We start from the raw sequence: 19,837 nt of genomic DNA, 5'->3' as shown, positions 1-19,837 counted from the left end.
GGTACTAATATTTAGCAGGAACACCAATTTAAGGAACACAGAAATTATAAATACAGCTGTGTATTCTAACTTAGGTACAGGCACTGCCTTTCATACATGTGTGTTCACCCTTCTCTTCCACTCTGATAAATCAGCTTTAATCAAATTATACTGCAGGCCCCTCTCCCAGTGCTCTGAAAGGCATCTTTCCACACAGTTACAATGCCTGCAGCTCCACTCCAAATTCAGGGACAGTTGTGACAGCGTTTTTCCAGCACCAAGGAAATACCTGTCATTCAATACTAGACTTTGCTATGAAACATTTTCACAATATAACTCCACCACACTATTCTACAAGCAAGAAAACACATCAACAGAATAAACAGTATCTTGCTTTTGAAAATATGTTACACCTCTATTTAGGAGCAAGAACTTGGAAGAAATAAAGCTTTATTCACCCTAAGAGAGAAAACAAAATAATCCTTGCCAGCCCTATTTTATATTAACACATTTTTTCCCTGCTGTCTGCGAGCATCACTCCTGAGGTCACTCACCTCTGTTTCTTTATCTTCCATGATATTTACAAGTCCCAAGAAAATATTTTGCAGTTTGATCAGAAATGGTTCTGGATAGATTGCCCAGTCTTCCCATGCTCTGAAGCATGTCATCACCCGTTGCTAGAAGCAAGAGGCAAAAATAAATGCTAAAACATTTGTATTGAGAAATTTTATGTGATGGGAAATAAACCACAGAGAACCACTACTGTAGACAACTATTGTTAAGTAGTTCCATACTGAAGCATTATTACAATGGTACCATGCTGGGGAAGACTAGTAATTTTACAAAAATACATATATAGGAACTACATTTTAAGAAATCTCACTTGGGTTTCATTTTCCCTTTAAATTCCTGTTATATTATCTATTTTGGCTGTTGCCAGTTCTACTCTGGTAGTAAATTTCATTCTGCTCCAATGTTCGAAGCAGGTGCCTCTACCAAATCAAAGAGAAAATATCTGTTTGTAAAATAACTAAAAATTAACATTAGCTTATACATATTATTGAGCTGAAATTGTGTTCCTACTTTCATTTTGTTCGGCCTGGAGAAAAGAAGGCTCTGGGGAGGCCTTAGAGCCCCTTCCTGCACCCGAAGGGGCTAAAAGAAAAGTTGGAGAAGGATTTCTTACGAGGGCAGCCAGTGACAGGACAAGAGGGCAATGGCTTTAAGCAGAAAGAGGGTTGGTTTAGATTAGCTATTATCAGGAAATTCTTCAGTGTGAAGGTGCTGGGCCCTGGCACAGGGTGCCCAGAGAAGCTGTGTCTGCCCCACCCCTGGAAGCGTTCAAGGCCAGGATGGATGGAGTTCTGAGCAACCTGGGATGGTGGAAGGTGTACATGCTCACGGCACAGGGTTGGAACAGATGATCTTTAAAGTCCCTTCCAAACCAAATAATTTTATCATTTTTCTTTTTAAAAAGCGTATTTGAAAAGATGTGTTTCAGTTCAAGTTTGACACACTAAATGTAACTGAAGATGCAGATACATTAGTGTCTCTTTAACATATAATTTAACTAAGTTTTAAAAAATAGCAGATAACTAAAATTGGTTTTCAATCTAGAGCAACTGAGAGCAGGAGGACAGCCAGGATGAAGCTCTTAATACAGACAAGCTAACTACTCTGTAAGCTTTGTATTTAAAGCTTCTGACTGAGAAACTAGAAGAAAAAAGAATGCAGAGGCATCATGGAAACAGAAGGAAACAGGTCAGGCATGAGAAACAGAGAGCATTTGACCTCAAAAATCACCCTCAAGTACCCATGGTCAGACTGTTAATCAGAACTCTAAAATAAAGCCTGACATAAAAAGAAGAAAAAAAAAGTTTAGAAGTAACTTTATGCAGTTTTGCCCAGGAGCATCTTTCCTACGCTGAGCCCTTAACACAAGTTCACTTCTGAAATTGAAATACAGGTGGTCCAAGAACAGTAAGACAGCTAGAAGGCCTTGTGTGCAACTCAAGTAACAGACATATCCTCTCAACTCCACAACTGTCCATCTACTGCTACACTTCAGCTGGCAGACGCTCCTCTCCTTCCTTAATTTCAACGTTATCCTTGCAAAAGAGAAAACTTTTAAAAAATTATTCTTTTTAAAGCCTAAATAGGGACCTTGATGTCTAAGCCATCTATCACAGTATGCAATCTCTTGTGCAGGAACATCTATTTATGTGACTTCTATGTCATGTAAATAACAATGAAATACATACCTTGAAATTTTCAGACTGTAAATGGCCTTGTATTGTACGGTAAGTAGCATTGAGATCAGAGAATATCTGACATAATTTTGTTTCAAAACTAGAATTAAACATATACATTTCTTTAGTTAAACTTCGTAATATGTTTTCTGGACATACATAATTCATGAAAATACCTGGGACACAGGACTCAAAAGCACAAGGTTCTGATCCTTATAGTAGCCATGAACTGAACTATAAAGCAAATATGATTACTATATATTAAATCACCTTGGACAACAACAGAACTGTGAAGGGAGATCTTCACATCTGCTGCAGTCTCTTTATACACCCTGGAAAGATTGGAGGACGATAAAAGCAGTTTTACAACCTTAAACAGAATGAAAGAATTGTCTCAAAATTCCATCTGTATTTTAAAAAATTCTTAGTTATACTTGTATTCTAATTTATTCAGTGAGGCCCTCAATGAAAGCACAGTGTGCAACAGCTGCCCAGCTTCCCTTGAGCTTCTCACAATGTGCAAAAAATAAATCAGGACAACACAGACACACTGCAACAAGAAACATCAATTGCAATCACTAGTTTCGTAACATGCTGAGTATTTCCCACCATGCTGCCCTAACATTAGAGTGACTTCAGGAACTAGACACAAACATTTAATATGACAAACATATTGTCCCTTGGACATTTTTCTCCTCAGCACCTTAGAAATAAACACATAATATCCCCTTATACCTTATCCAAAGTTTATGGAAAATTAAACCCCACCCCCCCACCCCCAAATTTTAATAAAAATAAGTATGTTTCAAAAATTTACTTCTTTGCTTGAACTATCTGCTATACCGTATCTTGAACTTTATCTACAGGCTCTGTCAAGAGCCACATGAGGTATCCTCACCTTTATGGAGTTCCATGCAAGTAGTCCCTTGCATAGGGCACATATATTTTTTGCATTACCAACATGCTACATCTTGCACATTTTCATGCAAACAGATTTAAATATCATCAATCTGTAACAGCACTAGCACACAGAAGTCTGGAATTTCCTGTAGCCACGTTTATCCAGAGATGTACATACAAAGATGAATATAAGAGGGTTTTTTTAACTGCCAATCACCTAAAATATCATACTTACAATTTTCTATAGTAGGAAGCATTAGCAACTTTAGCTGAAGAGTTGTATAACACATCCGATACTAGATACAATCTTGCAATCTACAATAAAAAGCAGCCAAATTAAGACAACTCCAATTTAAATTCTCCTGCAAATAACGGCATTTTCACAGAAAAGAACACAAGACACTTTAAACTACCTGGAAGTACCTAATTAGAATTAAGTGTAGGACAGCTATATTATTAATAAACATGTAAAGAGGCAAGTACCCCCTGTTATGCTATAGCATACTAACTACTCTAACATATTACCACAGCATCACAAAGGAGAATCATGGCAATCCCATTTTAATTGCCTCATTTGAACAGATCATTTCACTGTTTTCCATTTCACAATAAGGCAGAGTATTATTTACAAGCCAAGTACAGAAAGAATAAAAAATATGTAACAAAATTCCACAGGAAGAGATCATACTTAAATTCAAGTCCACATCTTAGTACAAAACCTCAACACTATCTGAAACTTATGAAATAATGCTTGTAAATTACATGGACATACTGCTAAGTGAGCTCTTCCCCCAAAATACAAGATCATAGAAAATCTCCACACCTTCTTAGGAAGAGGAGTCTTGAGGATGGACAATGACTCTGTAATGCAGTCCACAATTTCTTCAGCAGCTTCTGCGTTATTTAGGCAGAAAACCATTGCGTCTCCGATGTCGTTCTTCCGAGGTGTTAACCCACGGAGAATTTCCTCTAGTTTGTCCCTCTGTCTGAAATACCAGGAATTTGAACACTTTCAATATGAAATGAAAAGTACTTCTGTAAATTTCCATTTAACAATAGTTTTTTGTTTTTCCATCCCTAGGAGAAAAGTTATTTTCAATATTTTTATATTCTTTTGCCTGAGTTCTTTCAGTTGTTCCTGAATTTATGTGTCCGTATTACATAAAGCGCAAAAAATTCTCACAAGTCTTAGTTACATAAGAAATCGAGGAAAAATAGCTGAGAAATACCTAATTAAGCACACCACTATCTCTAATAAAGTAATTAACTTTCAGGATTTAGTTTAGGCCTAAACCAAATGGACAAATCTAAAGCATGCAAGTAATTTCTGCTAGAGAATAAGAAGCACTAGATTCAGAAAGCTAAATAAACAATTACTTCACATTTTCCCTGACGTCTATATGCAGAGAACATTTTTAAAAGAATCTCTTTTTGATCCTTTGCAAAGGAAGGTATAAGAAACAAACTGTGTGTTAAAACCTGCAGAAGCATGATAGGTGTGGTAACCATGATGAGAAGAACAAAACGCATTTACAACAAGAGCAGCAAAATTAGGGAAAAGCAGGTCTCTATTTCTACTAGCACAGCCACGCCCAGTACACTGACACTTCACAGCAAAGAACTCTGATGATCTCTCTCTTCCTGTTTATTAACAACTGCTCCCAGTTTTAATTTCTGATGAACAGCATCAGCAAGCTTAAGATTACAGCAACAATCTAGTTTGTGAGATTATAACAATGTTGAGAAAGATGCTACATATCCTCAGCTACAGACTGCAGCAGAAAATGGGGAAAAACTCTCAACTTCCTAATCCCTTTCAAATTAAGGGCTAGTAACAACTGGAATGAAAGGTGCAGGGATGACAAATCCAACCAAATCAAGGATGTATTTAGCAACAAGTAGGATCAGAAGCACTGAGGCGAAGAGACACTTACTCAGGCACATACATAATACTATGACAAGTATGACACCTTAGGGGGTGACACATTAGAACTACAAAAACACAATGGGCAAAGCCAGGCAGAGCAGCTATCAAAGCAGCACCATCAATCAATCAGTGGTGGAACATACTCTTCCTTAAGTGCACCCTTCTTGTTCGGCTCCTCCACAAACGCCTCCGTTTCCTGCTCTTCTGACATCCCATGCAAGTATGGATTCAATGGTGGTGGCCTCCAGAAGGACCCGTTTTTGAACATACGGAAATCTTCTGTCCTCCACTTGGTTGGAGCATCCCCCTACAAAAATTAAACCAGGAGTATTTTTACTTTGGTGTTATTTTACTTCACTATGCTTGAAGCTATGAATTATTGCTAAAATTCTACTTGCCTGAAGAATTGAATAAAGCTTCCATCTATAGTACACATGGGCTGGAGTCTGGTTTTCAAATAAAAACCTAAACCAAAGAGGAAAGGAAAGACACAAAGCATATTACAAATCTTGAACCGACAAATTTAAAGGAAGCCATTAAAAAAAACCAAAAACACAACAAAACCCTGTTCAGAATCCCACCCCAGCTGCAGAGCGAACAAAATGAGCTAAAATCGTGTACAACCACAGGCAGGCAGAACATGTGCAACTGCTCCATACACTCATGCAATCCGCAGAGAGCAGAGCTCCCCAAAGGCACAGCACTGCTCAGAATTCAAGAGCAGAACAAACAGGGTCAGAAAGAACAAATGTGCAACCTCACAGCAAAGCAGAAGACTCATCAGTGCAAAGGGTCACTACAGGCGCAACTGCAACCTCAGCGTGAGTGATGCAGGGGCTGGCAGTTGCACAGTGATGTCACTCATCGCATACTGAATGATCTGAAATCTTCCAGCAGTAAACTGCCTGGCAGAACATTGGCAACATCTGATGGAGGATGTGGGGGACAAGCAGCCCATTTTTAATGGCCAGGATATTTTGACCTGCGTATTTTCTCACTTTTCATATAAAAATCGTAATGAAGCACTTCAAACTTACTGCAAATAAAACACTGCTAAAAGGTCATTTAGCACTTCCCTGAAAACCTTGTTTCAGAACCTTCATTTCACAAGAAATCTGGAAATCGGTCCCTCTTATTCTATTAATGACAAGCGCTGAAAATTCTCAAAACTTCCCTATGTCAGCTGAAGTTTAATTCTATTTTAATTGACATAGAAGAAAAATTACTCTCAGCTTTTGCTAAAGGTTAGAAACTAGGCTCCTGGAAGAGTGGACTTCACATTGAGTTTGTCTTTTTGGGGGAGGAGGGGGATTTTTTTCTTTTTTTAAAACATATGCTACTGCATCCACTGATTGTGAATCCCTCAGAAGAGCGCGTGTTAAATGTTATTTACTTAAATATACAGAAATGTATTACATTGTGTGTGTGTGTACTATTTTACTTATTTATACGTACACATTACTAACAATTGAAATAAAAGTGCGTTCTTCCTTATAAAAGGATAGTACAGCCATAGGTGAAGTTTGTGAAGTTTACATCTGTTCATAAAGATAGATACAGCAAAAGCCAGCCTTATTGGTATTTCAAGAATGCAGATTACTAACAACAGTGAAAACAACTGGTGTTATTTGCAAGTGAAGCAATGTAATAAGCACCTGAACATTGGGTTGTTGATTTCTCGGTTCATGATCATGGCTTCGAACATGGGCCCTTCCCGAACCACAAACTCTATCATTCGATGTATCAAAGCGAGCAAATTCCTACAACAACAACACAGTTAAAGAAAAATTGATTCAGACCTAACACTATATAAAAACTACACTCCACCTAAGATACTACAACTGTGCAGGAGATTATTTTGCTGTATTGTTAAGAAATCTGCATAAAAGATAAGGCAACATGGAACATATTATAGCTTTGCATCACAGACACGGGCATTCAAAAAAATCAAACCATGCCTAGCAGTGGTGGAGTAAGAATTTAAGAGACCTCCTTCCTGAATTTCCATGGCTTAGCCTACAAACCATGTCTTGCTTAGCAGAAGCCTGACAAACAAATATGGGCACCTGAACACCAAAATACAATTAGCTATCAAAAACTAAGCCCTCATCTACACTGTCTAGAAGTAAGACTGAAGTGTTAGCTGAAGTTCTACAGGGGAACAAGTGGCTGAATATTTTGCTCAAAATAAAACACACATATTTCTGAATATTCAATAGAATCTGCATTCAGCTTTCGAACTATTCAAGTATGAAAGAAAAAGCAAATAAGCCTTCTTGATGCCAAACAGGGCAATGCATTTATGAAATTTTGATCACCTTTTAGGTCAAGAGTTAACAACTGGCACAGAACAAAACTGTCCATCCTTTTGTGTCATACCATCCCATGTTCCCTCCCTCATACACCCAAGAGAACTAAATCACAATTAAAAAAAAAAAAAAAAAATCTGTATCACTTCATCCAGCACTACGTCCTGAGACAGGCAAAAAGTGGATGTGAAGTGCACATTTTTCAATGCAGAGTCATTTCTAAGCACGCTAATCGGAGTCAGTCATAAAAGCTTTATCAAAAACAGTGATAGCCAGTTTCCATCCCTTTGGGGTTTTATGGAAACAGGGTCCTGAATTTTTAAAATAGATTACCTACATATAGCAAAAGCTTCACAGCACGTGTCCTTTGAATGTGATGCAAGCCAAAAAAATTACAGATTTTTACATTTTTTATTTTCTTAGGTGAAACAAATGGATATTGTTCTTTACATGTAATTCATGAGATTTCCATATAGCACTTTTCCAATGATTGAAATTCCATAATTGCTAGATTGTAAAGTTGCAGAATTTTCTATTACTGTTTAGCAATGAGGTGACTGTTTTCTACCACGAGTATTCCAAGTTCTGTCACAGATATAATGCACTAAATTAAAAAAAATCAACTTAAAAACACAGTAATAGAAACCTACCCCTGCCATCTGCAAGTGTTCTTTTAAACCATCTAGCATTGAATACATTCGCCTCAAATATTACACACAAAATCAAAAGCTACCAGTTCAATTTTCCTGTCTGCTTTTTATAATCCCAAAAGCATTGCAAAGGGGACATAGTTTCAACAATTCTGTGGCCATTTTATTTACAGCAGTGTTCTGAAAGTCTAAACACCCAGACTCTTCTTGTTATACGAATTGTATTTGAAAACATCAGCAAGAAAGAAATCTGTAATTAGCTTTCAAGCCTCCGAGCTATTACAGCCTTTCTTTATTTTAAGGTAAATCCAGTGTGATCACTTCTGGCTTCCTGCAAATCATCATTGGTTTTCATCTAATTTTTCTCTCATCAAGTAAAATCAAGCTGTGTAAGAGCAGCTTATGCTTGAACAAGAACATCTGCTTCAGAGGAAGACCTCCAATGTACAAAATTAGATTCAGCTCATCCCATATGTAGAAGAGGTATTTTGGTATGTAAGATGTGACTACCTGGAAGTGAATTTCTCAAAAAAACCCAATTGATTACACATACTCAAGGTTTGCTGTTTACTAAGAAGTAAGAGACGTTAAAAATTATATTGAAAATTTTTAATTAAAGGAAAATAATGTATTATCGCTCTGAAGCCAGTCAAAATTTTTGCATGATGGGATGCACTGGAAAATGAATGGTTTTAGCAGCTGTCATTGGCAACTCCCAAAATCATCAAGGAATCATTAGAAGTGTTTTCAAATACAATTCATTTAACATGAGTTCATACAGGCTTTTACAACGCTACAGTAAATAAAATGGACACAGAAAAATAAAACTTTTTCTCTGACATCTACTCTGTAAGCACTGTACAGTTTTACAAGTACTTGTTCTACTACTCGATATGTTTCTCAAATCAAGACTCCTCCTGGTCGCCCCAATTATTCAAGTCTTTACCCAACAAAAATTGTACTGTCCTAAAATTCCATCAAAAATACAGTACATTGGAGCACGTACTGCCAAGTTTGTTAATGCACTATAACCAGCTTCAGAAATCTCCTTCTGCCCCCTCCCCCCACGCGAAAAAAAGAAAAAAGGGACTTTGTGACAATTAAGACAGTGTAGTAAAAAACCAATAGTGCATTATTTTAAAATGTCATTTAGCTTAAGTTGGCCAACAAAAAAAGGTTTTTCAGTTATAATAAAACCACATTTATTGGAGCCGATCGTACCAATGTCTGGTCAAAAACTGTATACTTTCCCAATCCATCCCATGATGTTTTCCTGGTCCCCCGCTGCCGCAGACAGTTCAGCTGGTGTTGCTCACCAAGGCCAATGTCAAAGAGAATTTGGTAATCTTTTGTGCTTCTTTACTTTTAAAACAGTGTTGTGTTCCTATGTTTGGGAAAAGGCTTTAGCTTAACTGAGCAAGAGTACTCCTAGACTAGCGTGAAGGAAGGAACAGTGATAGGGACCAATATGGAAAAATATCCTTGCAATAATACAAAATTATCTTTTTCAGTGACAAAAATTATTAACTGCTGCATTTAAAAAAATTATCAGAAAATCAAAAGTGATTTTCAACTAAACTGGTTACAAAATGTACAAGTCAAAAAAACCCCCAAAAAACAAAAAAAACCCCAAACACCCAAAAAAACCCACCAAAAAAAAAAAAAAACCAAAAAACCCCACAAAAACCACCCCACCAAAAACACCACCCACAGCTGCATCCCAGTACAAAGAGGTTTAGAGAGGTTTATGTCAGGACTTATGCTGCATCTGGAAGACGGTATTTCACCCCAGTGTTCACTCACAAAACTACCCTGCACCTATTTCTAGTGCTCAAATTAAATGCAAAAGATAGTTACTTAAGTCTGCCCTCATTTAAAAAAGAAAGTTAGTGAGACAAGTATAGTTAGACTGTAAACCGCACACATTTCTTTTAAGTGTCATAAAATAACCATTGCTCAGTCAAGCCATTACCTTTTCCACAACATCACCATTTTTCTTTAAAATTCCGAAGGGGAAATTTTCTATATTTAGATCAGTAATAATAAAGAAAAACATGTACCTTTCTGTTGGGATAACCACTTTGACTATGGCTTGCGACAGAGTCTGTATATGAAGTCACATCAGATAATAAACATAGAATATGTGAGTATTGTTAACAAGTAACAAGCAAAAATATACATATGCAATGAAAATACTACACATCTATCACAAACTTTGCAGGCAATCACTGCTGTGAAGTTATAACTAAGCATTACACAAAATTCAAATGGTTGTGTCAGTGAACCATGAAGGTTCACTAATTGCAAAGCATCAGAACATTCCTGTCAGAATGTACATTGAGGCACTGAATAGGAACTATGCTGAATATATAAGAAAGGAGTTCTTAAGCTTATGAAAAGATTCTAAACTATTCGACTTGGATCACGTTGGTATTACTTTATTCCCAAGTCTTATAAAAAAAACAGCCCTGACATTTAAGTGTCATTCAAAGAATAAATAAATTCTTACAAACGTAAATCAAGTTGGTTTGTGATTTCAAGATACTTACCCTTTTATCAGCTAATATGCCACAAAAAGAAAAGTCTGAAAACTGACTCCATAAGTAGCATAAAATACTTACTCAATGTCCAGATTAATTACCTTCTACACAAAATACATCAACTCTTCTAGGGTAAAAATAATGCTACCCAAATTAAAACGTAGGATTTTCTATAAGGAAAACAATTTAGATACTGCAATTTGGCAGCCAAGAAAAGGGGGGGACGTAGGAGAAAAAAATCCAGGGAGCCTGGAGGGGGAAAATGATAGCCAGATTTTAAGCAGCACTAAATTAACCAAGAGCCAATACACTGTACCCTAACACGGACATGAAACAGAGCTTCAGGAATTAAGTAGGTTCCCTTGGGCTACAGCAGGGAGCCAGAGAATTTGCAGACTAAGGGCTGCCAAAGTCAGCCTGAACAATGCAAATCTAAGAAGCCATTGAAATACTGTCACAGATGTAGTATTTAACAATGAGATACGGCCCAGGGTACTGTAAGTTACCTTCTCAAAATCTTCCTTGTTTTTTGGTGGTGGTAACATTGGAGCATTGGGATTTTTCAATCTCTCCCTAGGCTGGGCATTGAAAGGCAGTCCTGAGGGGGGAGGTGGCAGGGTGTGCTCCATCATGGAAGGCGGAATGTAGATTGGATGTGGTGGTATAGGAACAGCTTTGCCCCAGCCCAGCTTCATTTCAAACGACATAATCATCTTGCCTGAAAAAGTGAAAGGAAAAAACCTCCATTACCATGATGTTATAAATCAGTTCTGTAACAAGGAGAAATCTCAAGTGATAAGTGCAGCATTTAGGTTTGCTTGCCACCGTTTATCTTTTGTTTACATTGTTGATTACTGTTGTTGTATCTATCAAGCTACAACATAGGCAAATGAAGGCCTATTACACAAAATGCTTTATTAGTCTACCCCCAATGTCAGTCTTCAGGCACTACAGTACACAATTACTACTGTTTGACAACATTCAGTTGCCAGGAGAACAGCGAAGTGTAAACTGAAATCACTGCCAGCCTGGTATCTACTGGCGTTACAGAATACATCTCACTTTTCCCATAAACAACCTGAAAATGCCTTTACAGTCTGCAAAGATAATTACAGCCTTGAATGGAGAAATCTGCTCACCATTTAAATTCTTCAATGCTCTTTCAGCATCTCTCCTGTTCATAAAGGCAACAAAGCCACAATTTCTTTCTCTTGCTCTTTCTTCATCAGTTCTTGGCCACATGATTTTAACACTCGCTAATGGTCCAAAACGGCCAAATTCTTGGCATAACATCTCTTCATTCATCTACATGAAAAAGAGGTAAAAAATTAACATTTTGCCACTGTATTTCTCTGACAGCTGCTTGTATTATTGTCCAAATGTCAAAATTTTAGGTTTTTTTAGTTTCTTGAGAAACACCACTTCATTGACAGCCCCCCAATGCAATCTACTGCAGAAACAAGAATCTGAAAAATTGCACTTTTAACTAAGCACATTCAAATTATTAAGATATGATCCACCTTGCTTGGGAATATCAATGGAAAAAGAATTTTAACTGAGCTAGAGATTGGTAGTCTAAACCTTAACTTTTCAGCATTATGTACAGAACAGTTATTCCAAAGAATATTGCAGAAAAATTCATCTAGGCCAAAACACGCCAACACTGCACTCCTTGGCTCCAAACTTACCTGAGGATTGATGTTTCCCAGATACAAATTTGTTGTGCTTGGATCTCCGACATCATGTGACCCTGGTGCATAATCATCCAGTACTAAAATAAAGGGAAAAAAATAAAAAAAAGAAGTCATAATCCCTGCTATGCATTTAAATTACACCATTAAATCGAGTAAGAAAAGAATCTGTATTACCACCAGATGATCTGTTTCTTCTTGAAGGAGCATCCACTGAATAGAGAGAAGAGAAACGTGTACAATTTAGTCTACAAATCATGTAGCCCAGACTAACATAAAAAATAACATCTACTTACTTGAACGCCGCTGCCCATCTGAATCAGACTGAGGTGGTTCAAAACGACTCAATCTACCTTTTGTTTTGTGCCTCTCATCACGCTCCTCTTGGATCCTACAAAGCAAGATTAAAGTAAGCAACAACTTAAAACCATTCTGAAGTTTTTATTTTAAATTTTGATTTATCTTTGCAATTATGAGACTTTTTAATATGAAACAATGAGTTTGTCAGAACTTCCAAATTGTCAATATGTCTGAACTTGTTTCATCAACTGGAATATATCTACCAGAATTATTCCATATGCATGTTTCCTCATTTATACTGTGAGGGTATTTCATTCTCAAACAAAAAGTGGAAGAACTGTGCTCCGAAAAAGTGACTTGAATTCCACATCCAACTGCCAGAGATCCATACACCACTCAGGTGACTATTCAAGATGCACACGACTCCTTAATGCCTATTTATCCTTCTAGCTTTTCCAAGCCTTACTCACAGGCACACCCACGTGAATATTTCCAGAATAAACTGGACTTCATCTCAGTTTCTAACTCTGAGGACAGTACTCACAAGTAACTACTTGGTTCCCTGCAGTCTGGCCTTGAATCCTGATATGAAGATACTGAATCCCAGGAACACAGGGCTCTCAGTTCAACCCACTGACACCAAGAGAGGAGCACGCAGCAGTGAGGCTCAGGCACTGCTCACAGAAGCCACAAATGGATTTAGAACGCTGTACCTACTGCTTTCTAATGCACTGATTCATTTGTTTTCCATCTTTACATCAGGATAAATGTATGGCACTCAGTTGCACTCAATACACGTGCTGCTCTTTGTTGTATTACAACACATTTGGAAGTCAAACAGTTTGTTTTTTCAAGCATTATCCAGGTTGCCTTTAATACTATGTAAGTTAAAGTCTCTAGACTTGAATTACAACTCTCATTTCTGCATTATACAAAAGCTCAACCTCCTCTTACAAATTCCTCTGGATAGTTTAGAAGGCCTGACAAAGCTCCCTTTTCAAGAGTGACAGACATTTCATACTGTCAACAATCTCTCTGCTACACCCCTGGACTGGTTTGATGGGCAGGTTTTTGGGGGGCTACAGGGTGGCCCCTGTGAGAAAAGCTGCCAGAAGCTTCTCCCATGGCTGATGAAGCCAACACCAGCCAGCTCCAAGAAGGAGCCAACAACGGCCAAGGCCAAGCCCATTAGCAATGGCAGTAATAAAGCCTAAGTTATTTTAAGCTAATTAGTTAAACAATTTCACAAGCATTTGAGGGAGAAAAAAACCCAAAAACCTTCTTTGGGAAACAACTTAGCAAGAACGATCTTAAATACTGTCTGCAAAACAACGCAAAACCTTGGATTCTGTTTGTTTACAGTAAATAGCAAACTTACTGCTTTAATTCTTCTTTAAAAAGTTCCAAATTACTCTTTTTCTTTTCCTTCTCTCCTTTCTTCAAAGGCTAAAATTAAGATATACAAAACAACATTTCAGAAGACAAAATGAACAGAATTAAAAGCCACATAACAAAACTTTAGATCATTTCCATGCATATTTTACCCACAGCTTTCAAACCAAGTAACTACAGGAGGAAAAAACAACAACCACAAAAAAAACCAAAAAAAACAAAACAACAACCAAACAGACTGAAACATTCAGACTGAGCGCTATCAAACACAAAGCTAGAAAATAAAACCTTAAGGATTGTTGAAAATAAACTTTTGTTACTTCTCATTCTCACAAGGCAGCACATGTGACCAAACACTCTCTATTGCATACACATTTAAAATAACTGTGAGGTATTTTGTCACTTTGTTCCATTTGGAAACAAGGATGCTGACTACACCCCTAGTAAACCATCATGCTCTAATGAATTTGACAGATGTGTGTACATATATATGTAAATTATTTTACATATATATTCAATTATTTTATCCACAAACATTCTACTTGAAAAGAATTTCCTTCTCTTGCTTCCTTTTGGATGTAAATATGGTGTGAAAAAACAGTTACTTTAAACAGTTCAAGATCCTCAGGAAAAACACTCTTGAATGACAAAGAATATGGATACTGCAATACTACCTTTTTTTTTTTAACAGTCATATATGTTCCTTAACTAACTCACGTGAAATATTATCTTTGACAACATTGTTTTTATATAATCAAATTTAAATGAAAACGTTTCCAATAGGCAGACATACAAAATATTTGTGTTACACACTACAGCTTTGGAAAAACTGGACTTCCTACTCACCCCAGGCAAAGTTGTTTGTTTGTTTTTGTTTTTGGGGAGGGTCTGCCAAATAAATAAAATCATTTTTACCTCATTATCTTCAATCACCATTGGACAGGGCAAGTGAGTAAACTGCATTACTTCACAAGTATTTATGAAAAATTTGAAAAGCAGTAATAGTCTTACAGTACAAACACTTGCATATGACAAAACAGAGCTCAGGAAAATAAAAAAATGCTACAATTCATTTCTGCATCTGTAGAGTTTTACATACAATGAAAATCAAAACTGCCATCCAGCAGTACCCCACTGGTCTAACACTGACACTTGTTTAAAGCTGGAGGGAGGTTCTGATGGAACTGCCCACAATTATCACATTACGTTCATTTCCCACCCTAACAGGCAGCATCATACGTTTCACTTAAGCTTTAAAACTGCACTAAGCTCTATTAAAAGACTTTTAAGACATCCAAGACATTCATTACACATACACAGTAGTAACAATAATCATATGCCATTATCACTTGACTTGAAGACTGCTTGTTTGTATTTCTAACGTTTTCATTACTTTTTATGATGAACCTTGGTTAAAAAAAAAAAAAACAACCCAAAACCCAAAACAAAAAAACCTTCCATCAAACTGTGCAGAAGACAAATTAAATGAAGCAAGGTGTTCCACTTCAGGACTGTGCAAGTTCTGGAACTCAAAGAGGGACTTCTAAAGGGACTTCTGAAACTTCACCCCCCAAAAAACCCAAAACAAAACAAACAAACAAACTCAAAGAACCCTACCAAGAAAAAAACAGGTTCAACACAAAGGTCAATTTTTTTTTTTTTTTTGTTTTGTTTTGTTTTGTTTAAGTTTTTGAAAAAAAAAATCAAAACAAGATGGTAGCAATAGGAATTGAGAAGAATTGCTTCTAAAACCAGAACTTCTCAGGACTGAAGAAGCTGTTACTTTGCAACAGACACTAAATCCACATCCAAGAGAAGTCTGTCCACATTAGCAGCACCACAGTAAAAGGGCAGTGCAGCACCAGGTGCATTGTGCCACACACAGGGCTCCTGGGCCTCTGCATTTCATCACCTTTGGATCTGCTACGGGTTCAGGCAACTCCAAGAGCGCTCCTTGTCTCAGTACGTGACACATGCAGCCAGAACTACTCTGCAAGATCGCACGGCCCTTTCCTAAGCACTTCTAAACACATCAGCACGGAGATAAGATTCAAGCGAGAAACTTACAGGCTTTTTTGTTTCTATCATTAGGAGGGATGGAGGTTTCTCATTAGACGGTTGACTTGGCTGATTTTTTTGATCTGAGAATCGTGACGAAGGTTTATAGATTTTACCCCGTTTTTCATCTGTTTCATGCTCCTCTGAAATTAAAGGCAATTGAAAGAAAATGTTATTAAGTAACACTGCACAACACCATTCATTAGAAAGAGTGCTGTTCTTTAGTCCTGGTCATTCAATTCAATATATTGTTTCATTTTTAAAAAGCTGAAAATACTAATTTTACATAATTTAACAACTTTTAATATGAAGAAAAATAATATAGATAGGCAGTCTAAACCAAAGCATTTTTTCCTCTTATGGTTAAAACACAAATCACACCACTGCCTACCTCTGTCAAAGCATACAGTAGATTTTAGCATCAAGGTTTCTTTTCTGCTTCTAACGTAACATATTCATTTTAAAATGCAATTCAAAGCCAATCTTCATCTTTACTCAAAGCCAAATAACCCACCACCTCCAAAAAAAGATTAGTTATACCTTTAGATGCATTAACGATTCCTCCTCTTACAAATGTTTTCACTTTATTACCATCACCTCCTTCAAAGGCAGCAAGGAATTCTTCATAAATTTCTGCAGCAGCCTTCTCATCCTCCTACATGGCAAATGTTAATCTATTTACTATCATCACAGAACAACCTTCACTAAACAGTTACTCTTAAATTAGCTATGTGACATTCCTTTTTATTTTCTAGAGTTCAAGCTACAAACTGCATCAAAGGAGTTTCAATTTTAGACAATTCAAATTTCTGAGAAATGTGGGCCGAACACAGCACGTAACACGCAAAGCCAGTGAGGCTGTGTGCTCCAATACGTTCCTTTCCAGGAGTTTACACGGCAATTTAACATTCACAAGATGCCAAACAGAAAAGCCCAAATCAAAGGCTTATGAGCCAGGAGCTTTGATGGCCACAGCTTGACAGAACAGTGCCCACTCCATCTCAGCCTTCAAGATCAACCCACGTGGCTGAAGGAGACCAGCAAACAACAGGACCACCTTTCTGCATCTCCAGAGAACTAGTTCATTCAATGGACTGAGCTGAGACACTAAATTTAGCACTATCATGATCTTTAGGCCAGTATTTCCAACGGCCCAGCAGCAGATAAGCCACGGGAAGATAATATGAGTTGTGTGTCTGAAGTTCACCAAAATTGTCAAAACTTCCACGTGACCAGACATATTTCCTAAAATGTGGACACTCCTGAATAATCCAAAATGCAGTATCAAATTTTAAGGTTTGTATTAGTTTCCAATACAGTCATTAGACAAGAAAAAATGTTTTACAGAACTAACAAGGATGTGTACTGAAACAATTTCAAAAATGACAGGTACTCTTTGTAATGACTGAAATCCAATGACAGAGAGCAAGGGAAGAACATTACCTAAAGGTGATGGGGGTCTCCATCGTGAGCAATACATCAATGGATTATTGTAATTCCCTATTTCAGGAAGCCAGAGAACTTGATTTCTCACAGAGAAGGAAAGAGTAAGCATCTCTGCATCGTAATGCCATGGATGCCAAAAATACATTATATGTGTAAAATACAAGTCACTTTCGCTCTTAGAGAAGTACAGTTATCAAAATTAAGATACTTGGTGTAAAAGCTGGTTGCAATCTAAAAGCAAACTTATTTGAGCTCTGCATACAAAGTAAAATTTTCCATTGTATACCATTACCTTCTTTTTTAATTCTTCTTGCTCTTTCTTGCTCAAAGTCCGTTTGGCAGCACTCATTTTGCCAATACTGAATGCTTTAAGCTTACTTTCCATTAGAGGCTGCAAAAGGCATAAGAAAACAAACATCCAACTGTTTACAAAACAATTAAAATAATGCTACTTTTGACCTTGGTCTAGACCAATAACTCAAACAAAACAAAGAAAAGCCTTTCAGTACTTATCTCTGAAGTTGTCATTATCTAATACAACTAAAAAAAAAAAATTAAATCTGTGTGGTTTTTTTAAACAAATCATCCTTGGTCTAATGAAAAAGCTTTTAATACACCATTCAAACACAGATGAAATCTGAAGGACACTTGCTGTAAGAGTCTGGACATTTATCAGTGTGCAGTGCTGCAGTTTCTAAACCTTCAGAAATACATGCTTTGCACTACAGTTCTTCCCCCTTCCCTCTCCATCCCTCAAAAAAGCTTTTCCGACTATTTTGGCCATAATGTTTGTGCAAGGTAATGGAACAACCAAATGGATGCTAAATTTCAGTTGTACTTCAAGGTAGAAATTAATAGCTTTGCTGGAACAACAAATTGCATTCTAGAGGTTTTCAGCTATCAGATAAATGAAACAAAAATCCTCATTCAGCTCCTAGTTTGTTTCTGATTTCTCTCCAAAACTCTGTTGAAGGAAGTGCTCCACACAACAGTAAGTTCTGGAGTATGGAACTGGAATTCTTAAGGCTCTATTCTGGTATTTAACAGGCAGTAAAGCATCAAGAGAAGAAAGACAACAGGATGAAGAGCATGTTCCAAAGACACGGGCAGCAGGAAGTTAAATGAGAGAAGAGATACTTGTCTGGAAACTCCTACCTTATCACAGTAATTCACAAAGAATCAGCACAACAACAAAGCCTCCGAAGAAAAAAACATACACTGCGAGCCTTGTCCTCAAAATATTTGTGATACTCTTACATAGAGCACACAGTGATGCTTAAAACTACGGGGTTTACAATGACAGTTCTTAAAAAAAAAATCAGCTCAACAAAACACAAAGACAAATGAGGTGAACAACTTAAACGTTGCAATGTAAAAAAAAAACAAACTGATACCAACTGGAAAGGGTTTCCTCTAGGAATAACTTTCTTTGTGAAGAGTTTTACTTCTATTATCAGCTTCCTATTAAAAAAATGTTTACATTAAAAAGCACCATGAAAAACAAACTGTTTGAAACATCCTCAATTTATAATCCTTGCTTAGCATCACAAAAACCTCTTAGATTTGTGTCAAGTACAGGACCAAGTAGCTCATATTTCTTTGAAAGTGTTTCTTCTTCATCACTGAAAGTAAAGCTATCAGTAACAAATGTATGCAGTGTTGTCTGTGAAGTTATCTGGTTTATGACTCCATGTTTGTGAGTATGAGCTGCGGTGACAGGTTTATCATGAGCTTTTAATTCATCTGTGTGATTTTAAATTTAATAAAATCCAGTCTTCCAGTTGTCTGAAAAACAGCTATTTCAGTGTGACTAACTGTCCTAGGGTAACTTTATGATGCTTGTATCCCCATCGTCTGTTCTGTTTGTGCTGTATATTGAGTCCTGTGCCTTTAAGACTGGTTCTAAGAGCAAAGAGAAGCGCGGCGTTTGTTTTTGAGAAAACTGCCTGACTCCTCCACATTCTTCTGCAGACGGCGTGTTCGGCGGAGGCTTGGAGAGGCTGCAGGACAGAGATTTTTTTTTTGCTTTTAGTTAGTTTCAGCTAGCTAGGGCAGAGAAGTTCCCTGGACTGTTTTTTTTCCTTTTTCTTGGAACTGTTTAAACCTGCTCTGGACTGAAAACCCAGGGGAGCACTGGGGGCTGCACCTGCGGCCCACCGGGGCCTGGAGCTCGGCATTTTCCAGCAGCGCCGGAGGGACTGGGACTGAGGAGAGACTGAGAGAGAGCCGAGCTACACCCACGGCAAGGACTTTCTCAATTTGCCATCTCACTTCAGAAGGAGAGGTTTTATTGTTTCATACTATTCATTCTTTATACTTGTATGCACTTCATTTGTTTAGTAAAATAGTTTTTTCCACTTTTCTCCAAAGAGGTTTTTTTTTCGGACTGGTTGGAG

General features: G+C 37.3%; 1 protein-coding gene across 6 annotated transcripts in view; it reads right to left on the bottom strand.

The window, feature by feature from the left end:
• The window catches only part of U2SURP (U2 snRNP associated SURP domain containing), a 47,524-nt gene that overhangs the window by 14,298 nt on the left and 13,389 nt on the right, over positions 1-19,837 (bottom strand). For 2 of the 6 annotated variants that reach the window (XM_058421899.1, XM_040073841.2), the window contains 18 exons: positions 17,734-17,832; positions 16,536-16,650; positions 16,005-16,138; positions 14,784-14,825; positions 13,924-13,991; positions 12,542-12,636; positions 12,423-12,458; positions 12,243-12,325; positions 11,694-11,859; positions 11,061-11,272; positions 10,075-10,118; positions 6,711-6,815; positions 5,454-5,520; positions 5,199-5,362; positions 3,952-4,114; positions 3,364-3,443; positions 2,241-2,328; positions 534-656 (listed from right to left, as the gene is read on the bottom strand). In XM_058421899.1, coding sequence (XP_058277882.1) covers positions 534-656; positions 2,241-2,328; positions 3,364-3,443; positions 3,952-4,114; positions 5,199-5,362; positions 5,454-5,520; positions 6,711-6,815; positions 10,075-10,118; positions 11,061-11,272; positions 11,694-11,859; positions 12,243-12,325; positions 12,423-12,458; positions 12,542-12,636; positions 13,924-13,991; positions 14,784-14,825; positions 16,005-16,138; positions 16,536-16,650; positions 17,734-17,826 — 1,878 coding nt within the window. In that variant the 5' untranslated portion in view covers positions 17,827-17,832. Of the gene's footprint in view, positions 1-533; positions 657-2,240; positions 2,329-3,363; positions 3,444-3,951; positions 4,115-5,198; positions 5,363-5,453; positions 5,521-6,710; positions 6,816-10,074; positions 10,119-11,060; positions 11,273-11,693; positions 11,860-12,242; positions 12,326-12,422; positions 12,459-12,541; positions 12,637-13,923; positions 13,992-14,783; positions 14,826-16,004; positions 16,139-16,535; positions 16,651-17,733; positions 17,833-19,837 lie in introns of those variants that run through there. The other 4 variants (XM_058421898.1, XM_040073835.2, XM_040073836.1 and 1 more) reach the window with 4 other exon arrangements.

The sequence above is a fragment of the Hirundo rustica genome, chromosome 10 (genome assembly GCF_015227805.2).
Source record: "Hirundo rustica isolate bHirRus1 chromosome 10, bHirRus1.pri.v3, whole genome shotgun sequence".
Taxonomy (NCBI): Eukaryota; Metazoa; Chordata; class Aves; order Passeriformes; family Hirundinidae; genus Hirundo; species Hirundo rustica.
The sequence above is the reverse complement of the archived record's forward strand: the minus strand, read 5'-3'. Positions and strand labels throughout refer to the sequence as shown.